Source organism: Nerophis ophidion, linkage group LG11, assembly GCF_033978795.1.
Source record: "Nerophis ophidion isolate RoL-2023_Sa linkage group LG11, RoL_Noph_v1.0, whole genome shotgun sequence".
NCBI lineage: Eukaryota > Metazoa > Chordata > Actinopteri > Syngnathiformes > Syngnathidae > Nerophis > Nerophis ophidion.
Genome location: NC_084621.1, coordinates 6499748 through 6525383, shown reverse-complemented (window position 1 = coordinate 6525383; position 25636 = coordinate 6499748). Strand labels below are relative to the sequence as shown.

The 25636-nt window shown below is 40.2% G+C and overlaps 1 protein-coding gene across 1 annotated transcript in view; it reads right to left on the bottom strand.

The window, feature by feature from the left end:
- The window catches only part of inpp5b (inositol polyphosphate-5-phosphatase B), a 57007-nt gene that overhangs the window by 18037 nt on the left and 13334 nt on the right, over positions 1-25636 (bottom strand). Inside the window, exons 7-13 of the mRNA XM_061914987.1 lie at positions 18799-18892; positions 10078-10248; positions 7782-7883; positions 7489-7603; positions 1501-1617; positions 1209-1396; positions 872-983 (exon numbers count right to left, since the gene is read on the bottom strand). Coding sequence (XP_061770971.1) covers positions 872-983; positions 1209-1396; positions 1501-1617; positions 7489-7603; positions 7782-7883; positions 10078-10248; positions 18799-18892 — 899 coding nt within the window. The remainder of the gene's footprint in view (positions 1-871; positions 984-1208; positions 1397-1500; positions 1618-7488; positions 7604-7781; positions 7884-10077; positions 10249-18798; positions 18893-25636) is intronic.

Genomic DNA, 25636 nt, shown 5'->3' with positions numbered 1-25636 from the left:
CTCAGTAGCAGCAGATCGGCTGATCTTAGGGATCGGGTGGGGCAGTAAGGCTGAAGGAGGTCGCAGAGATATGTTGCCGCCAGGTTGTTTAGACATTTAAAAACAAATAGAAGGAGTTTAAAATTGATTGGAAAACGCACAGGGAGCCAGTGAAGGGACTTTAATAAAGGGGTGATGTGCTGACGTCTGCGGGTCTGTGAGCAGACGAGCAGCAGAGTTCTGCAGCAGCTGCAGACCTGGCTAATGCCGACATGCAGGCCATTGCAGTAGTCTAAACCATTCCAGATAAAAGGCGTGAATTAACGTCATAATGTCACCATATGATTTACATCACATTAGCTGGGTCATATAGATCATACAAATGACTGAAAATGAAACCCAAATAAAAGCTTCTGTGTTTTAAGTTACACATGAAGATTTAATTTACTGTACTGTCTTGATCTTGAAACTGTGTGCTCGAGCATAAATATTTTAGCTCTGCTATCCATAGATGTCAAGACCAGATATGACAGGGATTTGCAAACGTGACGGCCATCTTGGCAGGTGCATGTATAATGAAAAAAAATCATAACTTAAACCAGGTTTAAGTTTTTCTTTGCCCTGATGTGGGATTTGAACCAAGGATGTCGTTGTGGCTTGTGCAGCCCTTTGGGACACTCGTGATTTAGGGCTATATAAATAAACATTGATTGATTGAATTATGGCTTAAAAACCAAATCAATCAATTACTTTACTCGTTTATTCATAATGTTATTTATGAGAAAAATGAATAGTGGTGACAGTCTTGGAAACATGACTATTTTTTCCATACTTGTGGAGGAACCCTGCTTACAGCCCCATAACAATGTAAACATAGTAGTGATGAAATTACCTGATCGTAAGTGTGCAGCATCTCAAAGTCCTTCTTGCTGATAAGATCCTTTACATTGTTGACATCGAGCTCACTGATCCTGTAATTGAGGTCTCCGAGCCATAAAACCACACTGAAAAAGAAGAGTAGAAAGATGCATTTTCAGTGAAATAACAAAACAATAAATTTGCTTTCAGGAAGGGTTACTTAATATTTCCCCATTTCCTGCAGCGTTTATTTACTGTGGACGCAGCATTTACCGGCAATTAATAATAACATGGCGGAAGAGCAGAAGTCACTATTTGGAAAAGCTAGAGTGTTCAAAGCCTTATGTTGTAGTTCTAAAGTAGCTCCATACTCATGCTTCATGATGTTTAACGGGGTCTGAGTAAGATCAGCCTGTCGAAACTGAAGCCGGCTGCAAATGTCCTTGTAGTCCTGATTGCGCCTCTCGTACTCTTCGACGTGCGCCGCCAGGTGAGAGTTGATCACGCAGATGTCCGAGTTGTGGAAACGGAAGCGGATTGCCACTGCACCTTTATTTCCCTATCAAACCGTGGTTGATAGACAGAAGACGGAGAGAGAGAGTACACCAGATCGGATTATTCTGGAGAAACTGCAAAACGGAGAGCAGTTGGAGCCGTCCTTACCATCCGCCCCATGATGCCGGTTCCCACCGACTCGGCCTCCACATCCGAGATGAATTGAGCATGCTCCTTTTTCACGTAGAAGAGCAGCATGATGCCCACCAGGCGCACCAACTTCACCTGTAGTAAAGAACATGCAAAAAACATTACGTACATTTTTGACAGACACAATTAGTTGGAAAGCTATGAACGATCTGAACCAGGCCTGGGCAATTATTTTGCCTCGGGGGCCACGTTTAAAGAAAAAAATGTGTCTGGGGGCTGGTATATCTATTTTTAGGAACACTAATACAAAACTTCACAATAATGACTGATTGCTGAGGAGAGACGGCCTTCACCCTAACCAGGAAGGCGCTATCCTCTTGTCTCGGAACATAGACTTCGCATTGAGCCACATTTGACTAACTGCACTAGAGCAAGCCCGGTCACAGGCAATTACAGAGCCTGCTAGCCTGGGTATGGAGTCAGTTAAGTTAGAACTAGCCAGTGCCAGGCTGGATGATCCCTGTACACATAGCAATTTTCGTAGAATAATACACAACTCACAAAATGTTTTTTCTACTGTGTCTATGACTTCGTCAGAGCTAGACATGCGTTCTACTGAGGTGGCAAATTATGATGCGTTCAGTTTATCGCAGCGCCAAGTAGACAATCTGAAAATTCCCGTCATATCAATTCCTAGATATGGTCGTAATTATTTTAAGTACACTGCGCATAATAAACGCAACATTATTAATATTGCTACTACGGATAATTTTATCAACAACTCCTTAAAACAGCCCACTACCTATAATATGGGCTTTCTAAACATCAGATCTTTGTCTCCCAAAACGTTATTAGTCAATGAGGTCATTAGAGACAACAACCTTAACGTCATCGGTCTTAGCGAAACCTGGCTTAAACCAGACGACTTTTTTGCGATAAATGAGGCATCCCCTCCTAACTATACGAATGCGCATATTGCCCGTCACCTCAAAAGGGGAGGGGGTGTCGCACTAATATACAACGAAAACTTTAACTTTAGTCCTAACTTAAATAATAAATATAAATCGTTTGAGGTGCTTTCTATGAAGTCTGCCACACCTCTGCCTCTGTGCCTGGCCGTTATCTACCGCCCCCCAGGGCCCTATTCGGACTTTATTAGTGAATTCTCAGAGTTTGTTGCTGATCTAGTGACGCACGCCGATAATATAATTATAATGTGGGACTTTAATATCCATATGAATACCCCATTGGACCCACCGTGCGTGGCGCTCCAGACTATAATTGATAGCTGTGGTCTTACACAAATAATAAATGAACCGACGCATCGCAGCGGTAATACGATAGACCTAGTGCTTGTCAGAGGTATCACCGTCTCCAAAGTTATGATACTCCCGTATACTAAAGTAATGTCCGATCATTTCCTTATAAAATTCGAAGTTCAGACTCATGTTCGGCAAGGTAATAATAATAATAATAACTGCTATAGCAGCCGCAACATTAATGCTGCCACAACGACGACTCTTGCGGGCCTACTGCCCTCGGTAATGGCACCGTTCCCAAAGTATGTGGGCTCTATTGATAACCTCACTAACAACTTTAACAACGCCCTGCGCGAAACCATTGATAGTATAGCACCGCTGAAGTTAAAAAAGGCTCCAAAAAGGCGTACGCCATGGTTTACTGAAGAAACTAGAGCTCAGAAATTATTATGTAGAAAGCTGGAACGCAAATGGCGCACGACTAAACTTGAGGTGCACCATCAAGCATGGAGTGATAGTTTAATAACTTATAAACGCATGCTTACCTTAGCTAAAACTAATTATTACTCAAATCTCATCCGCATTAATAAAAACGATCCAAAATTTTTGTTTAGTACAGTAGCATCGCTAACCCAACAAGGGACTCCTTCCAGTAGCTCCACCCATTCGGCAGATGACTTTATGAAGTTCTTTAATAAGAAAATTGAACTTATTAGAAAGGAGATTAAAGACAATGCGTCCCAGCTACAACGGGGTTATAGTAACACAGATACGATTGTATATACGGCGGATACTGCAAATATCCAAAATAGTTTCTCTCGTTTTGATGAAATAACATTAGAAGGATTGTTACAACGTGTAAATGGAATAAAACAAACAACATGTTTACTTGACCCACTTCCTGGGAAACTTATCAAGGAGCTTTTTGTATTATTAGGTCCATCAGTGCTAAATATTATAAACTTATCACTTTCCTCGGGCACTGTTCCCGTTGCATTCAAAAAAGCGGTTATTCATCCTCTCCTTAAAAGACCTAACCTCGATCCAGACCTCATGGTAAACTACCGACCGGTGTCTCACCTTCCCTTTATTTCGAAAATCCTCGAAAAAATTGTTGCAGAGCAGCTAAATGAGCACTTAGCGTTTAACAATCTAAGTGAAACCTTTCAATCCGGTTTCAGGGCAAATCACTCGACTGAGACAGCCCTCGCAAAACTGACTAATGATCTATTGCTAACGATGGACTCTGATGCGTCATCTATGTTGCTGCTCCTCGATCTTAGCGCTGCTTTCGATACCGTCGATCATAATATTTTATTAGAGCGTATCAAAATACGAATTGATATTTCAGACTCAGCCCTGTCATGGTTTAACTCTTATCTTACTGATAGGATGCAGTGCGTCTCCTATAACAGTGTGACCTCGGACTATGTTAAGGTAACGTGTGGAGTTCCCCAGGGTTCGGTCCTTGGCCCTGTACTCTTCAGCATCTACATGCTGCCGCTAGGTGACGTCATACGCAAATACGGTATTAGCTTTCACTGTTATGCTGATGACACCCATGCCCCTAAAGCTGACCAACACGCCGGACTGTAGTCAGTTGGAAGCGTGTCTTAATGAAATTAAACAATGGATGTCCGCTAACTTTTTGCAACTTAATGCCAAAAAAACGGAAATGCTGATTATCGGTCCTGCTAGACACCGACCTCTATTTAATAATACAACTTTAACATTTGACAACCAAATAATAAAACAAGGTGACTCTGTAAAAAATCTGGGTATTATCTTCGACCCAACTCTCTCCTTTGAGTCACACATTAAAAGCGTTACTAAAACAGCCTTCTTTCATCTCCGTAATATCGCTAAAATTCGCTCCATTTTGTCCACTAAAGACGCCGAGATCATTATCCATGCGTTTGTTACGTCTCGTCTCGATTACTGTAACGTATTATTTTCGGGTCTCCCAATGTCTAGCATTAAAAGATTACAGTTGGTACAAAATGCGGCTGCTAGACTTTTGACAAGAACAAGAAAGTTTGATCATATTACGCCTGTACTGGCTCACCTGCACTGGCTTCCTGTGCACTTAAGATGTGACTTTAAGGTTTTACTACTTACGTATAAAATACTACACGGTCTAGCTCCAGCCTATCTTGCCGATTGTATTGTACCGTATGTCCTGGCAAGAAATCTGCGTTCAAAAGACTCCGGCTTATTAGTGATTCCTAGAGCTCAAAAAAAGTCTGCGGGCTATAGAGCGTTTTCCGTTCGGGCTCCAGTACTCTGGAATGCCCTCCCGGTAACAGTTCGAGATGCTACCTCAGTAGAAGCATTTAAGTCTCATCTTAAAACTCATCTGTATACTCTAGCCTTTAAATAGACCTCCTTTTTAGACCAGTTGATCTGCCGCTTCTTTTCTTTCTCCTATGTCCCCCCCTCCCTTGTGGAGGGGGTCCGGTCCGATGACCATGGATGAAGTACTGACTGTCCAGGGTCGAGACCCAGGATGGACCGCTCGTCGGGACCCAGGATGGACCGCTCGCCTGTATCGGTTGGGGACATCTCTTCGCTGCTGATCCGCTTGAGATGGTTTCCTGTGGACGGGACTCTCACTGCTGTCTTGGAGCCACTATGGATTGAACTTTCACAGTATCATGTTAGACCCGCTCGACATCCATTGCTTTCGGTCCCCTAGAGGGGGGGGGGTTGCCCACATCTGAGGTCCTCTCCAAGGTTTCTCATAGTCAGCATTGTCGCTGGCGTCCCACTGAATGTGAATTCTCCCTGCCCACTGGGTGTGAGTTTTCCTTGGCCTTTTGTGGGTTCTTCCGAGGATGTTGTAGTCGTAATGATTTGTGCAGTCCTTTGAGACATTTGTGATTTGGGGCTATATAAATAAACATTGATTGATTGATTGATTGAATGCTAGAAACGTTACGACAGACCACTTTAAAAAACGGAATGGAATTTTATAATTTTTTTCTAAATGAGACGCCCAGAATGTACATTGAACAAAAAAGAATGTGGTATTTACAATATTAACTATGAACGATAAAACACTGAAAATTGGCAGCACATGAACGATCAACATATTTTACAATCGAGCGAAACGCAATAAAAATGCAACAAACACAGCAAAATATGAACGCGAAGGGTAAAAAAAAACCAACCTACAATCTGATATATCACTAAGCTTTAGAACTCTGTTGTAAAAATCTCCTTCCACGTCTGTCCCTGACACCCACATTTTAGGCCGGCTGGTCTGGAAACACTCAGTGGAAACGCTCCCCACCCACACTGCTCAGTGCCTCGTCTAAGCTGCTGCGACGTAGATCACAATAGTAACTTGTATAGTATGCAAAAGCGCAGATTCCAACCAATGAAATACTTTGTATATCTGCTTAGGTCAAATGCAGAGGACAACTTTCACCACACCTAGTGTGTGTGCGAGAATCATTGGTACTTTAACTTAATAATTAAGTTAACAAAATTATGATCTTTTGAAAACATCAAATGAAACCAGTCAATGTCATTTGATGTAGCTCCAGATTTGTTTGTCTTCATATTACATCATATTTCATTGGCTTAACACTAGCGGGAAGTGACTAGAAAGCATTAACATTGTTGGGCCATGCGAGAAAATTGGCAAGTTTTACTTTTGTCTCTCTTTACTCCCAGCAGAATGTGCACAAGTAATGCACTCTTGCTACCTGCTGGTTAGGAAAAGCAGTTCATTTACTTGGACGCAGTGTAGAGATGTCACATGACATTATATGTTTGTGCTTGACTGCAGCCTAACACAGGAAGCAGAAGCTGGTAAACCTGACTCAGCAGCCACCAAAAAAGGGGAACATAAAGAGATGGCCGATAAATGCTTTAAAATGTAATATCGGAAAGTATCGGTATAGGTTTCGAAAAGTAACATTTCTGACTTCTTAAAACGCCGCTGTACGGAGTGGTACACGGACATAGGGAGAAGTACAGAGCGCCAATAAACCTTAAAGGCACTGCCTTTGCGTGCCGGCCCAATCACATAATATCTACGGCTTTTCACACACACACAAGTGACTGCAACGCATACTTGGTCAACAGCCATACAGGTCACACTGAGGATGGCCGTATAAACAACTTTAACACTGTTACAAATATGCGCCACACTGAACCCACACCAGACAAAAACAACAAACACATTTCGGGAGAACATCCGCACCGTAACACAACAGAAAAACTACCCAGACTCCCTTGCAGCACTAACTCTTCCAGGACGCAACAACATACACCACCCACTACTCCCTACCCCGCCCACCTCAACCTCCTCATGCTGTCAGGGAGAACATGTCCCAAATTCCAAGCTGCTGTTTTGAGGCATGTTAAATAAATAATGCACTTTGTGACTTCAATAATAAATATGGCAGTGCCTTGTTGGCATTTGTTTCCATAACTTGAGTTGATTTATTTTGGAAAACCTGGTTACATTGTTTAATGCATCTTAGGGGCGTCACAACTAAATTAGGCGCAATAATGTGTTAATTCCACGACAGTATATATCGGTATCGGTTGATATCAGCATCGGTAATTAAGAGTTGGACAATATCGGAATATCTACAAAAAAAGCCAATATCGGACATTTCTCCATATAAAAGAAAAATGAAGCAACGCAATGAAATTATTAAAACATAAAGTACTGACATAAACGTTCACGCATCTATGAAATTGAGATCAAAGCAAAAAAGAGGGTGTTTCTTACTAAGGCATACTTGGCATCTGGATGCAATGCTTTGGACACCGCCTTTGTCCACTCCAGCTCTTTGGGAGTGTCGTTGAAGAAGAAAGCCTCTTTGCTGAGGTCCAGCTCCTGAAAGCTAGCACAAAAAAATAGCCGCTTACTCATGAGTTCTTTCCACAGGACTTTTATATTCCTCCACCGCCGCCAACTGAAACGTAGGCAGGATCAATGGGTGCTTTATCTTAAAAGCTGATCCGTGTTCACCTTCGAGGGGCAGTGTGTTGATGTGGGTGTAACTGAAGCTAGTGCCTTACCCCACACAGTACATGTCAGGAGGGTCCAAGGTGCAACTCAGCCATGGACGGAGGCTTTCTTTGGGTGCCTGCCCGTTCACATTGTACGTGCCCAGGAAAAAGCTGGAAGAAAGAGAGCGTGTTACAGCTGCATACACAGATTTGCCAACAGGGGGCGGTATGTGTGCAAACACTGTTGACTGGTTGTAAAGTTCAATATTAAATGAGACAGTCAATGCTAACACCTCCAGGCTGCTGCTTTGCACACACACAATACCACAAACGCTGACTCACTCTGTTTTTACGTAATACTAGAAGAGCGCCGACACTTAGGGTTGCAGAAAGTGTGCGGACATCTTGTGCAATATATTACACGCACAAACCGTAACAATAGGTAGGAAACTCCAGCGAAAATTGATACTTTTTTCCTGCATTGTGAACTATTAAGATGGAGCAGAAAATTGAAGGATTTTTCTCTATTGGCGGCCGTAATAAAAATAATTTTACAAAAAAACAAACAAAAACACAAAAGGGTGATATACGATATGATATATATGAGTGGTTCTCAACCTTTTTTCAGTGATGTACCCCCTGAGAACATTTTTTTTAATTCAAGTACCCCCGAATCAGAGCAAAGCATTTTTGGATGAAGAAGTAAAATACAGCACTATGTCATCAGTTTCTGATTTATTCAATTGTATAACAGTGCAAACATATTGCTCATTTGTAGTGGTCTTGTTGAAAAATAAACAAGTGATTCAATTATAAATAAAGATTTCTACACATAGATTGTAGCTGAGATAGGCACCAGCGCCCCCCGCAGCCCCAAAGGGAATAAGCGGTAGTAAATGGATGGATGGAAGTAATGATCAACTTAAAGTGCCCTCTTTGGGGATTGTAATAGAGATCCATCTGGATTCATCAACTTCATTCTAAACATTTCTTCACAAAAAACTAAATCTTTATCATCAATATTTATGGAACATGGCCACAAAAAATGTAGTTGTCAACACTGAATATTGCATTGTTGTATTTCTTTTCACACTTTATGAACTTACATTCATATTTTGTTGAAGTATTATTCAATAAATATACAGTATTTATAAAGGATTTTTTAATTGTTGCTATTTTTAGAATATCTAAAAAAAAATTTCACGTACCCCTTGCCATCAATCAATCAATCAATCAGTGTTTACTTATATAGCCCTAAATCACTAGTGTCTCAAAGGGCTGCACAAACCACCACGACATCCTCGGTAGGCCCACATAAGGGCAAGGAAAACTCACACCCAGTGGGACATCGGTGACAATAATGACCCAGTGGGACGTCGGTGACCTTCAGGTACCCCAAAGGATACGCGTACCCCCATTTGAGAACCACTGATATATACCATGAATTAATTAACGTGGACCCCGACTTAAACAAGTTGAAAAACTTATTGGGGTGTTACCATTTAGTGGTCAATTGTACGGAATATGTACTGTACTGTGCAATCTACTAATAAAAGTCTCAATCAATCAAAAAAGGGTATTTCAATGTTGGTGCTTTGGTTGTTGGAGGATTTCGCTCATAGCAGGGGCTACAGTGTCCTTCCATTTACCGGCGTGCCGTTCAGTCTTCCAGCCGTCCATAGCGCTTATTTTTGTATGAACTCTTCATTAATCATTTCAAGCAATGTTTGTAAGTTTTACAGTATAACTAAAACCGTTTATATTTACTAAGGTGTCCCATGTGTGATGTCTGTCGGAGTGTTAGCATGCATATTTGTACGCGCTATCGTGATGTAATGACTCTTGCGTCATTAGCTAATGCGATAACACATTTGCCAGTCTCTGTCTTAGTATATATATATATATATATATATATATACACATACATACATATAGTATGTATGTGTGTGTGTGTTTGGCTAAAGGCTTAAATATACTCTGGCTTCACGTATGAATTGAGTCTGGTTACTTCCCCTACATATCCTCCCGCAGATATTTTCATGCACATCCAAAGGAATCAAAAAATAAAGACAATTCGAATTAAAGACAATTTAAAAAATGTTCTAATATGATAATTGTATTATTATTTATTTGTTTAATGCATCCAGCGGGGCATCACAACAAAATTAGGCACAATAATGTGTTAATTGCACGACTGTATGTATCAGTTGATATCAGAATCGGTAATTAAGAGTTGGACAATATTGGATATCGCCAAAAAAACATCATCGGACATCTCTACTTTTAATGTTTTTTAATGACCCGCAGAAAGCCTGCAACATCATTGTGTGTTCATGTCAAATCCTTCCACCTGCGTGCCACCTACCTGAAATGCTCTCGGTAAATGTACAGTTCCTCATTCTTCAGCAGCTCACACCTGATGAGGTTGTCTCGCAGGCCAAACTGTGGCATGGCTAGAATGTGTGCTTTGTTGGAGGTGGTGTGGCTGGAGAAGCGCACCAGGTCATCCCGGTCCTCGTGGCTGGAGATGCCCTGGCTAAAAACAAAGGGAAGAGAGGCAAAGTGAGATGGGGGACTCTGCTCAGCCCTTCTGACATGCTAGTTTGCATCCTGATACATTCTGACATAACACAGCGCTCGTCTCGGAATGATGCGACGTCATGAGAGACAGGCTAACTGCCCAAATGCAGACGGCAACCAGAGCTGGTATGCAGTCGAGCTCTATTTCTGTGTTGTCAATATGTAGCAGAGAGAAAAGGGGGGAGGGGTGTAATATGGCCACTAATATGCTGTAACTTAGCTCCATCTTTGAAGATCAGCTCAAGTATGGCAGCAGTGGAATGCGGAGCTTAGTTGATGCAGCTCAAAACATAAAAATGTACTACAAACAAGGCCTGGGAATGTATTCCTGGATGTTACAATGCTAACTTTGCAAGGAACTTCACACCATTCACTTTTCACCAGTGTGTGTTAGTATTATATTCCAGTGTTTCCCAACCTTTATTGAGCCAAGGCACATCATTGGAGCGATTTGACAGCACAATAGGGCCTTTTTTTAGTATCTCGATCTTTTTAGGCCATATCGCCATACACAATATATATCTCGATATTTTGCCTTAGCCTTGAATGAACACTTGATACATGTAATCAATCAATCAATCAATCAATGTTTACTTATATAGCCCTAAATCACTAGTGTCTCAAAGGGCTGCACAAACCACCACGACATCCTCGGTAGGCCCACATAAGGGCAAGGAAAACTCACACCCAATGGGACATCGGTGACAATAATGACCCAGTGGGACGTCTGTGACAATAATGACTATGAGAACCTTAGAGAGGAGGAAAGCAATGGATGTCGAGCGGGTCTAACATGATACTGTGAAAGTTCAATCCACAATGGATCCAACACAGTCGCGAGAGTCCAGTCCAAAGCGGATCCAACTCAGCAGCGAGAGTCCCGTTCACAGCGGAGCCAGCAGGAAACCATCCCAAGCGGAGGCGGATCAGCAGCGCAGAGATGTCCCCAGCCGATACACAGGCAAGCAGTACATGGCCACCGGTATGAGGATTCTATGTGTCTACATTCAAACATTCTTCTTCATACTGCATTAATATGCTCATTTTAAACTTTCATGCAGAGAAGGAAATCACAACTAAGTCAATTTAGCAAAACTGTATTTATTAAGCAGTGGCACAAACATTCATGACATTTCCAAAACAGAAAGTGCAAGATTGTCAGAGACATTTTAAAACAAGCCATTAGTGCACTTTTGTGCATGATGTCACTAAGACAACATATCAAAAAAACACTAAATTAAATTGCACTTTTTGTACAGAACACCACTACAATAGATTAAAACAAATAAAGTGCACTTTTGTGCATGATGTCACACAAGATATTTCAATAAGTGTCAAATAAGAATGAGCTGTATAATAGGAAATCAAATAGTGTTCATCCTTCGCTATGTGGTAGGTTCCTGTAGACATTATTATGGCACCGAATGGAGATGTCGACATGCGGAGTAAGCACTCGTCATTCTCTAGCAGGTGACTTTTCAAATGATGCTACATATTAGCAGTAATGTTACTTTTTGTAGCCACAATTATGCCCCATACTTGACAAGTTACGGTTGTCTGTTCGACATATTCCCACTTGAAGCCAAACCACCGACAGACGATGGACCCGTGCTGTTTTTCTTGCGAATTAATTCTTCCTTCATATGTTACAAGATTCGCACCTTCTTTCTCTCGTATTACCACTCGCACGGCTCCGCTTGCATCACAGCTAACATTACCCATGCGGCTACCGCTCTGATACCATATAGAATCAGACGAATGAGGAATTGGCCACCATTGCAGTCCAGTGTGTGAGAACATTTAGGCTCTTGCACGCTAACTGCTTGTAGGATTTGTAAAATCCAACGGCAACACGACAAATCTCTCAAACCAGCTAGTAAGGCGCCATGGAATTTCCACAACACACTGGCAGCACAAAGTATTAGTTGGTTACACCTGCTCTTTTGTTAGATATTACTGCACTGCTGTTTATTAAAGTGGGAGTAGTAAACATCAGTTCAAACTAGGGCTGGGCGATATATCAATATACATGATATATCGCGGGTTTGTCTCTGTGCGATATAGAAAATTACTATATCGTGATATTGGAGTATACGTTCTCACGCAGTTGCTTTTAACTGCGGCCATTACACTACAGGCTCTTCTCGCTCTTTCCTGTGTCTCCTCCTCACAGACAAGCAGGCGCACCTTCTTACATACGTCACATACTGTCACCTCATACGTCACATACGTATACGCCCTCACCCAGCAGAGAGGTAGCAGCATGGGTAACGTTAGCTGTGATGCTAGCAGAGCCGTGCAAGTGGTAATACGAGAGAAACAAGGTGCTATTGAAGGAAGAATGAATTCCCAAGAAAAACAGCATAGGGTCCATCTTGCACTTTCTGTTTTGGAAATGACATGAACGTTTGTGCCACTGCTTAATAACTGTTTAATAAATAAAGTTTTGCTAAATTGACTTAGTTGTGATTTCATTATCTGCATGAAAGTTTGAAAGTAGCATATATTATTGCTGTATGAAGAAGAATGTTTGAATGTAGACACCTAGAATCTTCATACTGCTGTGATTATATGCATCAAGTGTTCATTCAAGGCCAAGGCAAAATATCGCGATATGGCTTAAAAATATCGAGATATTAAAAAAAGGCTATATCGCCCAGCCCTAGTTCAAACCACTGCTAATTTGACCTGAAGACATTTGGTTAAACTTCCCTTTATATATATATATATACATATATATATATACACATTTTGTATTAGTTCTATGTTGAAAAACAACAGGAAAAAGTAGCAGTTAAAACCTACTGTTAATTCATCATGAAGAGATGTTGCCCGCACTTTATTTTTGACATTGTTATTGTATTATTTTTATGTTGATATACAAAATGAGTAGTGCAGGTGCATCTACTGCTAAAATGTTGGTTTTATTGAAAATTCCTTGAATACTGAACACAAGAGCAGAATAGGTTTCCTCTAGTTCATTCAATTTAAAGTTGGATGAAGCAAAAAAGATGTGAATGCATCGGCCATTAATTGTTGTTTACGTGATTGTTTAGAGCCCTAATTAATGTATACCTAAATCCCTTACAAGAAATAACAGGAATATTGGAATCTTCACCTGCAGTGACGTGAACGTGGTATTTACTTCACAGGTTCAATTTTTGGCAACAAAGTTACAGAATTGACTTGAACTCACTGAATCGATTCAGACTTTTTCGTTCAAGATAATCGAATATAATCCCTGAATCGTATCGGCAACCACAAATTATGATTCAAATCGAATCGTTGTCGATACAAATTTCTCACAGCACACGGACATGGCATGGCACAGTGGTTTGGATACACCGTACTTCAATATTTATGCATGGAGTATGGCATCTGAGGGCATTCACGCAACTGGACTGTTTGGTTTGTCTTAAAAAAAAAAAAAGACTCTTGAACGCATCATAATAATCCCCGCAATTCCCCCCAAAATGGATTAACTCGCTGGAATATAAAGACAATATAACATACATCAATAAACGTGGATGCATATGCAAAAGTGCAATATATTTTTCTGTACAGTAATCTATGTATTTATATCTGCACCTTATTGCTTTTTTACCCTGCACTACCATGAGCTAATGCAACAAAATTGTGTTCTTATCTGCACTGTAAAGTTCAAATTTGAATGACAATAAAAAGGAAGTCTAAGTCTCAGACATTTCGCCTCTCGTCCAAGTATGCTTCATCAGGTTATGCTCATCCACTTAGATTGGTCAGATCTAGTTTGAGATTGGTCAGGTCTAGCGGCTGGTGCCAAAACCCCACATATATATACTCCAATACCAGCATGGTGTGCCTGGGCAAGGATGATTTCGCCCTATCGTGGTGAGAAAAACAACTGTTTTGATGCAAACGAGCATTCCTACTGTCAAAGCCAACAACTGTGTTGAAGTGTAATTTCCCCTCGTTAGGATTGACAAAAGTGTGTGGCAGAACGACCGCTGTGGATCGACCACAAACCGCCCAAAATAGTCAGAATCACCCACGGTGACATTCCATTCAGTTGTAAACAAATGGCACAAAGGAGCGTCTGTGACCAGAAAGTTTGTAACTCCTGTTATTTGTTGGAGGCTAAAATTGCAGAGTATTTTAGGAATGGTTGAAAGGACAGTGTTGTACGTGGGATATAGATGGTGCTGCAGACCACCTCCTCTGTTCGGGGATGATTCTTCAACCTTGACAGATGGCTTCCCTCACTCGTATTTCGTACCATCCGTCCTATCTTTCCAGAATCTGTACATTTTTGTTCTCAAAGGAGTGCTTTTTCTCCCTGAGGTGCAGGTAGACAGTTGAGTCTTGGCCTAAAGACTTTACCCATTGTTGCTGTGCCATGCATCGGCTTGTTAGTTGTTTTGTTTCTCCAATATATGAAGCAGTGCATTCAATATTACACAGGATAGCATACACCAGCTTGTTTTTGTGGCTATAGGGTGTCCGGTCTTTAGGATGCACCAGTCTCTGTCTCAGGGTATTGCCTTGCTCGAAGTGTACTTGGATGTTGTGTTGGTGAAAAGTTCTTCTGAGTTTCTCGGGTGGACATGATACATGTGGAAAGACAATATTTTTGCATTTGTCATCTTTTTTTCCTCCTCATCCACTCTGTTCTTGTTTCTTCTAGAACTGGATGCACTTTTCACAATCGACCAGCTGGGATAATCATAGGTTTTGAGAGGATTGTGTCTTAAATTTGTATTTATTCCACATTCCATTATGTAACATTTTTCCCACCGCCTGCAAATGAGGACATGTTCTCAGCCTGTGTTGCTGTTCTGTGTAAACAGTACTGACACAGAATAGCCCAGTCAGGTTAGTACATTTCTCAGCTTCCCAGACTTTGCGTCATAGAGGATTTTAAATATAAAAACGTGCAGTGGACCAATAGAAAATTAACTACTGCCTGTTAATGTCACTCATGAGGTCTGCAATAGGTAAACAAATGACGGATCTACTGTTCCGGCTTGTATGTCTTCTTTATTGGCCGAAATGGCTGCTGGAAATTGAAAAACTGAATGCAGCTCGACATATTTTGGGTATTGTTAATTGTGTTATTTTATTCTAGGGGTGCACGATAAATGTTAGATGAATAATGGGGCCGTTATGAGGAAATGTGCGTAACCCAGGTACATACAACAACATTAAAAAATATCTCAGATAACCTTTAACTTATAAAAAATGGCAGAGATAAGGTGATATTACCCATACTGTACTAAAGGTGGGTTAATGTGAACAGATCAAACGTTTTTTTTCCTACGATAATAATAATATAAAAAAACATCACTTACTGTACAATGTCTGCTCTCATTGGGATTCATTATTCTCACAAAGGGTTCAAAAAAGACAAAAACAAAAAGGTGCTGCGAACAACCTTAGTTTTGTGTCTTTCTCACCATCTCCAAGTCTAAATTGAAAGTCAAAGTTTACCAACTACGGTATTTTATCAGAGTACAAGTCGCTCCGGAGTATAAGTCCCACATGCCGAAAATGCATAATAAAGAAGAAAAAAACATGTATAAGTCGCACTGGAGTATAAATCGCATTGTTTGGGGAAATTTATTTGATAAAACCCAAAACCAAAAATGGACATTTGAAAGGCAATTTAAAATGAATAAAGAATAGTGAACAACAGGCTGAATAAGTGTAGGTTATATGAGGCATAAATAACCAACTGCTATGTTAACCTAACATATTATGGTAAGAGTCATTCAAATAACTAGAACATATAGAACATGCTATATCTTTACAAACAATCTGTCACCCCTAATCCATAAATGACATGAAATATTATACGTCTAGTCTCTTACGTGAATGAGATCAATAATATTATTTGTAGGGCTGCAACAACTAATCGATTAAATCGATTAAAATCGGTTATAAAAATAGTTGGCGATTAATTTAGTCATCGATTCGTTGGATGTATGCAGGAGCGATAGTGTAAGTGCAATGGAGAAAAGTCTACGACCTGAGTCGTCAAAAGTGTGGGAATTCTTCATCCTAAAGACTGCAAAGAAGACCGTTTCCTGCAAAACGTGCAGCATCGACCTCACGTGGCACGGAACTACGACATCGCTTCGGCAGCACCTTAAGAGGAAGCATGTTGGATCCATGGATGAAGAGAACTCACGGTACGTAACTTTTTAAGTCCACAGTCCAAGTACATTGATCCGTTGTGTCCGTCTTTGTGTGTTTTTAATATATTGTTAACGAGGTGATTTGTTTAAGGCAATAAACGGACAGAAATATATCAGGTTGGTTTCATAATGGATCAATGTAGCCAGACCCAATAAAGCTATATTATATTTGTGTGACGCTTTAGTAATATAAATGTTATGAAAGTGCTGGAATATTTCATGCTATTATTCACAGGCAGCCTAAAATGAATCCTTTATTATTCACAACAGAAAGGTCTACAATATCTGACCCAGTTCTGATCTGATGAGTTACATTTCTGTGTTATTTATGTTGTACGCTGCATCCTCAATGTCCATTTATTTCATGTAGCTTTTTTTTAACGTGGTGGTGTAATTAGATAGATATATAGATAGATAGATAGATAGATAGATAGATAATTACTTTTATTGATTCCCTCAGAGAGTTTCCAGCAGCGTACAGAATTGACATCGCATTTAAAAAGTAAATAACTGGGGTTTAAATGGAAAGAAAATTAAAAAAAATTACAATAAGAATAGAAATAAAAAAGCAATGTAAGAATAAAAATATAACAGTAAAAATAAAAATATAACAACAAAAACAAGGCAGCAGTCACCATGATATGAAAAAATGTGCCTTTTACATCAGAAATTATTAAATAAATCAACTAAGTATGTATTGAGTTACATGTAAATGTTGCTACTATGTACGTTCATGATATGGTTTCTCTCATTTCAGAAAGAAAGAAGCCAGCATTAGACTTGGTACAAAGGAAGGTGTGCACACCACAGCAAGCGGCTGCATTTACTGATAGTGTCCTAAATATGTTGCTAACTGACATGAGGCCACTATCAATGGTGGAGGATGACGGTTTCAGAAAAATGATTTACGTTCTCAAACCTGGTTACACTCTTCCCTCGAGGACCCATTTTACGAAACTGATGGAGAGGAAGTATGAGCAGACATTTCAAGCTGTGTAAACTGACATTAAAGCCACCCAGAGCAAAATTCTTCTGATCACTGATGTGTGGACAAGTGTAGCCACCTTGGCAATACATGCCACTACATTGGAGACGAATGGAACATGAAGTCAATCTGCCTTACGACCATGCCACTAGAGGAAAGACATTCAGCATCCAACATTGCAGAGTGGTTGGAATAGGTAGTAGGCAGGTTTGATATTCCCCTAAGCAAAATGATTGCTATTGTGCATGACAATGGTGCACTTTATAAAAAAATAAAATTTTTCTAACCCTTGCCTTGTTATTTCTATGTTTGGCACGTCGAAAGGACATGGTGCCAGTATGCGGGTTTTTTAAAATAAAGTATTGGAAAGGATATAAATGTGGTTTGTCTTTTTTTATCCGATTATTAATCAAAGTAATAATCAACAGATTAATCGATTATCAAATTAATCGTTAGTTGCAGCCCTAATTATTTGATATTTTACGGTAATGTGTTAATAATTTCACACATAAGTCGCTCTTGAGTATAAGTAGCACCCCCGGCCAAACTATGAAAAAAAACTGCGACTTATAGTCCGAAAAATACGATACGCGGTTCTTGGGCCACGTCCTTGAACTACCCAGGCGAGAGGCATGATTTGTATTCGAGAATGAACTTTCACCAGCTCAGAAGCAATGCAACAACAGCAGCAGTTCGCCAGCTCAATGTATCAACATAGCAGGATAAGCCGGTCAGCGCTCTGTGATCAATGCGCCGCTAAAATGAGTTTCTCTGTGTTATCGCTTATAAGAACAATATTGCAAATAATTGGTCAGTATCTAGGTCACGAGATGTAAATGGAGTACTGTTGGCGGTTTTTTAAAGGCTTTAAGGGCGGAACAGTGTCCTCCCATTTTCAACCACTTTGTACTTGCTGTATTTTACTAACTTATTTATCCATCCATTTTGTACCGCTTATTTCCCTTTGGGGTCGCTGGTGCCTATCTCAACTACAATCGGGCAGAAGGCGGGGTACACCTTGGACAAGTCGCCACCTCAAAGATTTTACTAACTTAGAATGCATAAAAAAAAAATCAAAAAACATGTGTTCCTGTCCGATAGGGATTGTGAATGGGAAAAAAAGTGCAGGTCCCCTTTAAGCGCCACAAGGGACTGCAGTTACCTGGGAAACATTGCATAGTCTTTACATTTTCACACACAGTTTTAACCGTAGATTGCAAAATAGCAAATTTGCATCCTATTTAGTGAGTCTCAGTGACAAAACACTCCAATAGTCTTTCATTAGAATGCCTTTGGTATGAGCTTGCTTCTGTAAACGGAATAATGCAATTACTTAGGAACACTTTACCTCTCAGGGTCGTAATGTGCTCGAGTGATGTGCGTCCCACTGTTGGAAGTCTTTTGCCCTTCCAAGCTTCCCTTTTTCTTGTCTGACAGTTTATCTGTGGGCAAAGAGCAGAAGGGAGGAATCAATAATGAACCAAAAATTCCCTGACAAGATGAAGTACACCTGCACAAAATAACGGGGTGCAAGTCCCACTATAATTAACAGTTACATCACTAATTAACCCACAATAATTAACATGCAGTTGCAGCTACTGCATTTATCTTTCTGTGCATGTTTACCAAATGTAGTGTCCAGAGAGCGCTTCGAGTTAGAGTCTCAGCATCCTAAATAGGTTGCAACTAATGGGTGAGACAGCATTGCCTCTGTCTTCTGCAGCTTGGCAGGACAACACAGCTGGCTGGGCTACTCCTGCAAAGAAAAGCCATGCTCTTTTGGTCAGGAAATTAACTCTACACCAGCCTTTCAGGCGCCCCGGACTTAAACCAGACAAAAACCGACCTCCCCAGCTGCATTTTCTAGTCAAGTCAAGTCAGCGCTGTAAAAGGTGAAAGTAAGCAGCATTAGATCTGTTTGACGTGGAACAGGAAGGACACAAGAGGTGTGCCCTCGTTGGGTCGGGATAACTGACGGAAAACAGTGAAATGCCATTGAAGCAGTGCGCTTGGACAGGAAATAAACATGGGCGGTCAAGGATGAAATGAACGACTTTAAAAAGAACAATACTGTGCAATGGAAATGCTTCATCAGTAGGAGTCAAACATTGTGCAATTCGTGCTACTGTGCAGTGAGGGGTAATAAAAAAATGTATTTCCTCAATTACTTAATAGGGATGTTTATTCACCTACTAGTAAAGAGAACCTGGAATTTATTAGGGCTTTGTTTAAACAAAAGAGATTTTATATTATTATTATTTTATATTACATACTAAACTGAACATACATTTTCAAAAAATATTTCTTCATTTCAGAACTTCCTTAAACAACACTGTGGACTTAATATGCCCTGTCTGCTCTAGGCTGGTGTGTGTGTGTTGTTTTAAACATGTCTACCGTAACACACGGAGCTACAAGTTAGTATTTTCATCCTGGCGGACAGTTTCCATCTATTTAAGGTGGGGTGCTGACCTGAACATGGCGATCAGGTGAATGACTCTGAGAGTTCAAATAGCTTCAGAACAGGGGAGTCCAGAAAAATCTACTCCCAAGTGGGCCGGTCTGGTAAAATCACGGCACGGTAACTTAAAAATTAAGTCAACGTCAGATTGTTTTCTTTGTTTAAAAACAGAACAAGCACATTCTGAAAATGTACATATCATATTGTGTGTTGTTTTTACACTTACATGTTATTCTATCTTTATTTGGCATTATTAATACGTTCTGACTAAACTATGTGATAATGTTCATCAGTCAACTCATTTGGTGTTAATTTTCAATCTATCAAGATTAAAAAAAAGATATCAAAATCAAATTACAGGATGTAGTTTGCTCATTTTCCTCCACTTGTGCACTAACATGTGGTTTAGTTTTTATTTCTTTTACATATGTAGCATGATCTACAAAGATACAAAGAATTGTTATTGCGACATCTAATGGACACATTCAGAACAGCAGTTTCTTTCATTCCAAAATTTTGGCTCGTTTTTATACTTAGCAAACTCATCCCACGGGCCGCATAAAACCTGTTTGACACCCCTGCCTTAGAATGTTAAAACTAATGGATGTGCAATACTACAATGTTTTTATAATACATACATATGAGTGCAGCTGGGATAGGCTCCGGCAACCGCCACTACCCTTGAGAGTGACAAGCTGTAAAAATGGATGGATGGATGTAGATAATTGCCTTAAAAGGGTAGTCTTCAATATCAATATGTTAAATCTAAACAGATAAAATAAATGGTCCTGCACTATCTTCCTATTTCCTGCTAGCAACCAGTGAGGTGACACTTTGCATGAAAACTCTGATAGTTTTTTCCAAGGCAATGCTTTCAAAATTTAATAAAATGGCCAAATAAATGCATGTACTATTTGATCACAAAGACTCGTAGACAGTAAAAAAAAAAATCTTATTAGCTAAAACTGCTGGTGCAGGAAGTGTTCTTTTAGTCTGCTTTCTGTGTTGTTCTTTAACACATTGGTGGCGATTGTTGACTTGTGTTTGTTCACACCTGCCAACCAGTCATTTACAACCAGTGGTCCGGGGACCGGTACCAGTCAGTGACACATTTGCTACCGGGCCGCAGAGAAACATGAAGTTATTTATAAACGACTGCATTTTCTCCGACTTAACTTTCGCCTGACCCAATGGACACAAAAATAAGCTTGAAAGGAAGTTGCCTTTTGTTATATATGTTGTAAATTTGTAACATGACACAATGCACATTTATGAATATAGAAAATATACATTTTATAGACTAAGCTCAGTGCAAAAGGTTTTACTCTGTCCTCCACCCTGAGCCAGCCCACTTTGGAGAAGTGGGTTGGAGTCAGGTGTGATCTGGGGTGGAGGTCTAGAAGTCTAGAAGTAACCTGACTAGCTTGTTCTGGGATGTTTGGAGTCTAGATTTGAGGGTTTTGGAGGTGCTGGGGTACCAGGAGGTGCATGTGTAATCCAAAAGGGATTGAATGAAAATTCCGGCTAGAATCTTCATGGTGCTTTTGTTGACCAGAGAGGAGATTCTGTAGAGAAATCTCCTTTGTTGATTGACCTTTTTGAGTACCTAGGTTGCCATTTTATCACAGGAAAGATTAGCTTCTAGAATGGAACCTAGGTAGGTGACATCATGTTTCTTACTGACATGGAGTATTACGTGGTTACCCTGTCGAGTTTTACAAAGTACAGACAATAAGCAACGGCACACTATTTGCAGATTATAATAATTGGTTTGCAAACACTATTTCTGGGACCAATTAGGAGAAGTTGCATAATTTCCCACGGCCCAGCAGACAATATGTCACAACACATTAGTATGCCGCGGCACAGTGGTTGAAAAATACTGGTTTAAACCTTGTGTTATGTTCATATTGTTGATACTCAGGCAGCGTTTGTGGGTCTGATGGACCCGTTGCATTTTGTGGGTTTTAATGCCTCACAATCAAACACTTTTATGTTAAAATACTGAACAGATGTTTACCTTATCCCCATAAACATCACAAAATGCAACGGGTCCATCAAACCCAGAAACGCTGGCTGAGTAAAAACAATATCAACGTTGCAGGGAAAATTTCTCTGCCAGTTTCTGCATCCCGCAGGGATTCTTTTATTGTGTTTCTGTACCTGTGGTTCCCACACAAGGTTGCAACATTGTTTGTCAACACCGTCTGCTCTCATTTTTTCGCACATTTGACCCTCTGATGTTCTGTGTACCTACTCTCCGTCCTCCTCCTGTCTTGGCCTGCTGTGTGTGTGTTACACAGAACATCAATTTCCACATCTTAAATATATTAAAAAAGAAAAGCATCACCAAAGACAGCACACACCCTGGCTTCCACCTGTTCCACCTGCTACCATGGGGCAGGGGCTACAGGTGCATCAGAGCCAGAACAAACAGGCTCAGAGACAGCTTCTTTCCCAGAGCTGTCGCCATGTTGAACTCTAACTTATAACAATGATAATTTCCCCCTACACAATATCCGGCCCTAATACCTTACTGTGCAATATTACCTTTTGAGTGCAATACGTCCGACACTGATTGTTATTTATTACTTCAGTACTCTTGTCTTGTTCTGTATATTGTGCAGTATTTTGTATTCTATTGTGTTTTGTATATTGTACAGGATTGTTTATTATTTTTTTGGATAGTAGTCTTTTTATTTAATTTGTTAGTTTTTTCCTTTATTACCTCTTCTGTTATTTATTTCACCCCATATTTCTCATTTTATGCAAATATAATGATAATAAAGTCCATTCTATTCTATTATATGTAATACAAATGTGAAGGGGGGTGTATGTGTGGTCATTAAATCATACTTGCCAACCTTGAGACCTCTGAATTCGGAGGTTTGGTGGTAGCGGGGAGTGTATATTGTAGTGTCCCAGAAGAGTTAGTGCTGCAAGGGCTTCTGGGTATTTGTTCTGTCGTGTTTATGTTGTGTTACGGTGCGGATGTTCTCCCGAAATGTGTTTGTCGTTTTTGTAGGGGTGTAACGGTACGTGTATTTGTATTGAACCGTTTCGGTACGGGGGTTTCAGTTCGGTACGAGGGTGTATCGAACGAGTTTGTATTCTAAAGTCTTAAGAAGCTGCTCTGCTTTCTGCCTCTGTCTGAGCAGTGAGCATCCAGCATTTGCCCGCCCACACAACCTTCTGATTGGTTACATACAAAGCCAATCGGAGCGATGTAACAGCCAATCAGCAGTGCGTATTCAGAACGCATGTTGTAAATGCTTCATTGTCGAGCAGACATGTGTTTAGCAGCGGACATCGTACGCTCCCCAAATTATAAAAAACACTTTCCAGTCACAACTATTACAAACATCAGTATGAGCCCGTTGACATTTTAGAAAATTAAACTGCAGTTCACAGTTCTGGCTTGAGGTGATGTGAAGGCTAATTAGCTTTTAGCGTTACGTTAGCTCATTTTGCTGTGTGTGCGTGCGTAAGGTGTAGCAAAGCCCTGTCTGTCTGTTATTTCACATGAACTAACATGAACTCCATAGATTTTCAGGATGAATAGTCTCTCCTATTGCTATTGTACTATTTTTCTGCTATAGTTACATTGATCATTAGTAATGTAGCAGCCTAGTTTTGAATGGCAGAGTGCCTGCTATCACATGTTGACAAAAATATAACATTTACATAATAAAAGTCAACTACAGGCTGTAATAAATCAAGCATGATGAGTTGACTTGAAACTGTTTAATGTTGCACTTTTTATATGTAGAAGAAAAGTTCTGTCATTTTATTTAATCAAAGCAACAAATTGAGGCAGTTTAATGTGGATTAACGTGGGCAGAATTATTATAGTGTTCCCAATATTAAAAGGATATAGCCATTGTTTACAAATTTGGTACAAAAATAACCCCAAAAATTATATTTGTTTGTTTTTATACTGTACCGAAAATGAACCGAACCGTGACCTCTAAACCGAGGTACGTACCGAAACAAAATTTTTGTGTACTGTTACACCCCTACATTTTTGTTTGGTGTGGGTTCACAGTGTGGCGCGTATTTGTAACAGTGTTAACATTGTTTGTACGGCCTGTATGGCTGTTGTTTAAGTATGCCTTGCATTCACTTATGTGTGTGTAAAAGCCGCATACATTATGTGACTGGGCCGGCACGCTGTTTGAAAAGTGGACGTGACGGCAGGTTGTAGAGGACGCTAAAGGCGCGACACCAATATTGTTGTCCGGGTGGAAATCGGGAGAATTCGGGAGAATGTTTGCCCCGGGAGATTTTCGGGATGGACACTGAAATTTGGGAGTCTCCCCTTGAAAATCGGGAGGGTTGGCAAGTATGCATTAAACATGTATTCTGATATATGTTCTTCACAGAAATTGAGCCACAGTCAGTGAGTCTCAGTTTGGAAAAATTAATTAGTTTTTATCATTTTTCTTTTAACAAAAAAAATGAAAACGAGTTCCACTGACCCAAACACCAAAGGTGGAATTGATCTGCAATTTTGACAGATAATATGTCTCTTTATTAGACGCTGACGTCATCTCTTACATCAGTCTTTCTGTTTTTTGGGGGGTTTTTAAACACTGATGCACAAAGTTCAATATTACACAACCGACTCTATTTATCAATACAACAATGGGCCATAAACACGCCGTGTCCTACTTCCTGGCAGCAGCGGGGATAGACACGTTAAATTAACAGAAAATGGAGCACATTTTATTTAAAAAAAGACGCAAATGAAGACTGAGATGGAGTCTCAATGACTGAAATAGTGTGGACATAACCGCACTTTATTAGCATCACACGCATTCTTGTCTGCTAGCATCACAACACCAGCGATCCCGTAGCATCTTTGTCATTTGATATTGGAATAATCCTTTAAGATTGTGTCTGACATTTTAATACATTAGTGTGTGAGATTTATCACATTTTAGACGAATTCCTGCCCAAAATGACGGCTAGTTTCCGACCCACTTCCTTTAGCCCGGTGGCTAGCCAGTTAGCTTAAATTAGCTGTCGTTCGCGGGAACATCCTCGGCGGAAATAAGAAAATAAAACACTAAACTTTCTCATACCGGAGTCTATCATCGCCGTAGACATGTCCCCGCCCTGGTGCCACGCATGGTGCGGAGGAAGAAGCGGGAGGACCGCAGTCCCACGGAGCTGCCGACTGAGACCTGGTCTGGCTTAACGTTTCCCGGGTGGGAGGAGTTGTTCCCCGGTGGGAGGAGTTGTTCCCCGGGTGGGAGGAGTTGTGTCGACACTCCACCGGTGGACAAAGACACTTCCACTTTCTTTGCAATATGCATTTAACAAAAACAATCCAAGCGTAAACACGCTCAGACAGAAGAAAAAAAAAACTATAATAACGATATATTTACAAACCCCGTTTCCATATGAGTTGGGAAATTGTGTTAGACGTAAATATAAACGGAATACAATGATTTGCAAATCCTTTTCAACCCATATTCAGTTGAATGCACTACAAATACAATCAATTAATCAATCAATCAACCTATCAGTTGAATGCACTACAAAGACAAGATATTTGATGTTCGAACTCATAAACTTTATTTATTTTTTTGCAAATAATTAATTCAGAATTTCATGGCTGCAACATGTGCCAAAGTAGTTGGGAAAGGGCATGTTCACCACTGTATTACATCACCTTTTCTTTTAACAACACTCAATAAACGTTTGGGAACTGAGGAAACTA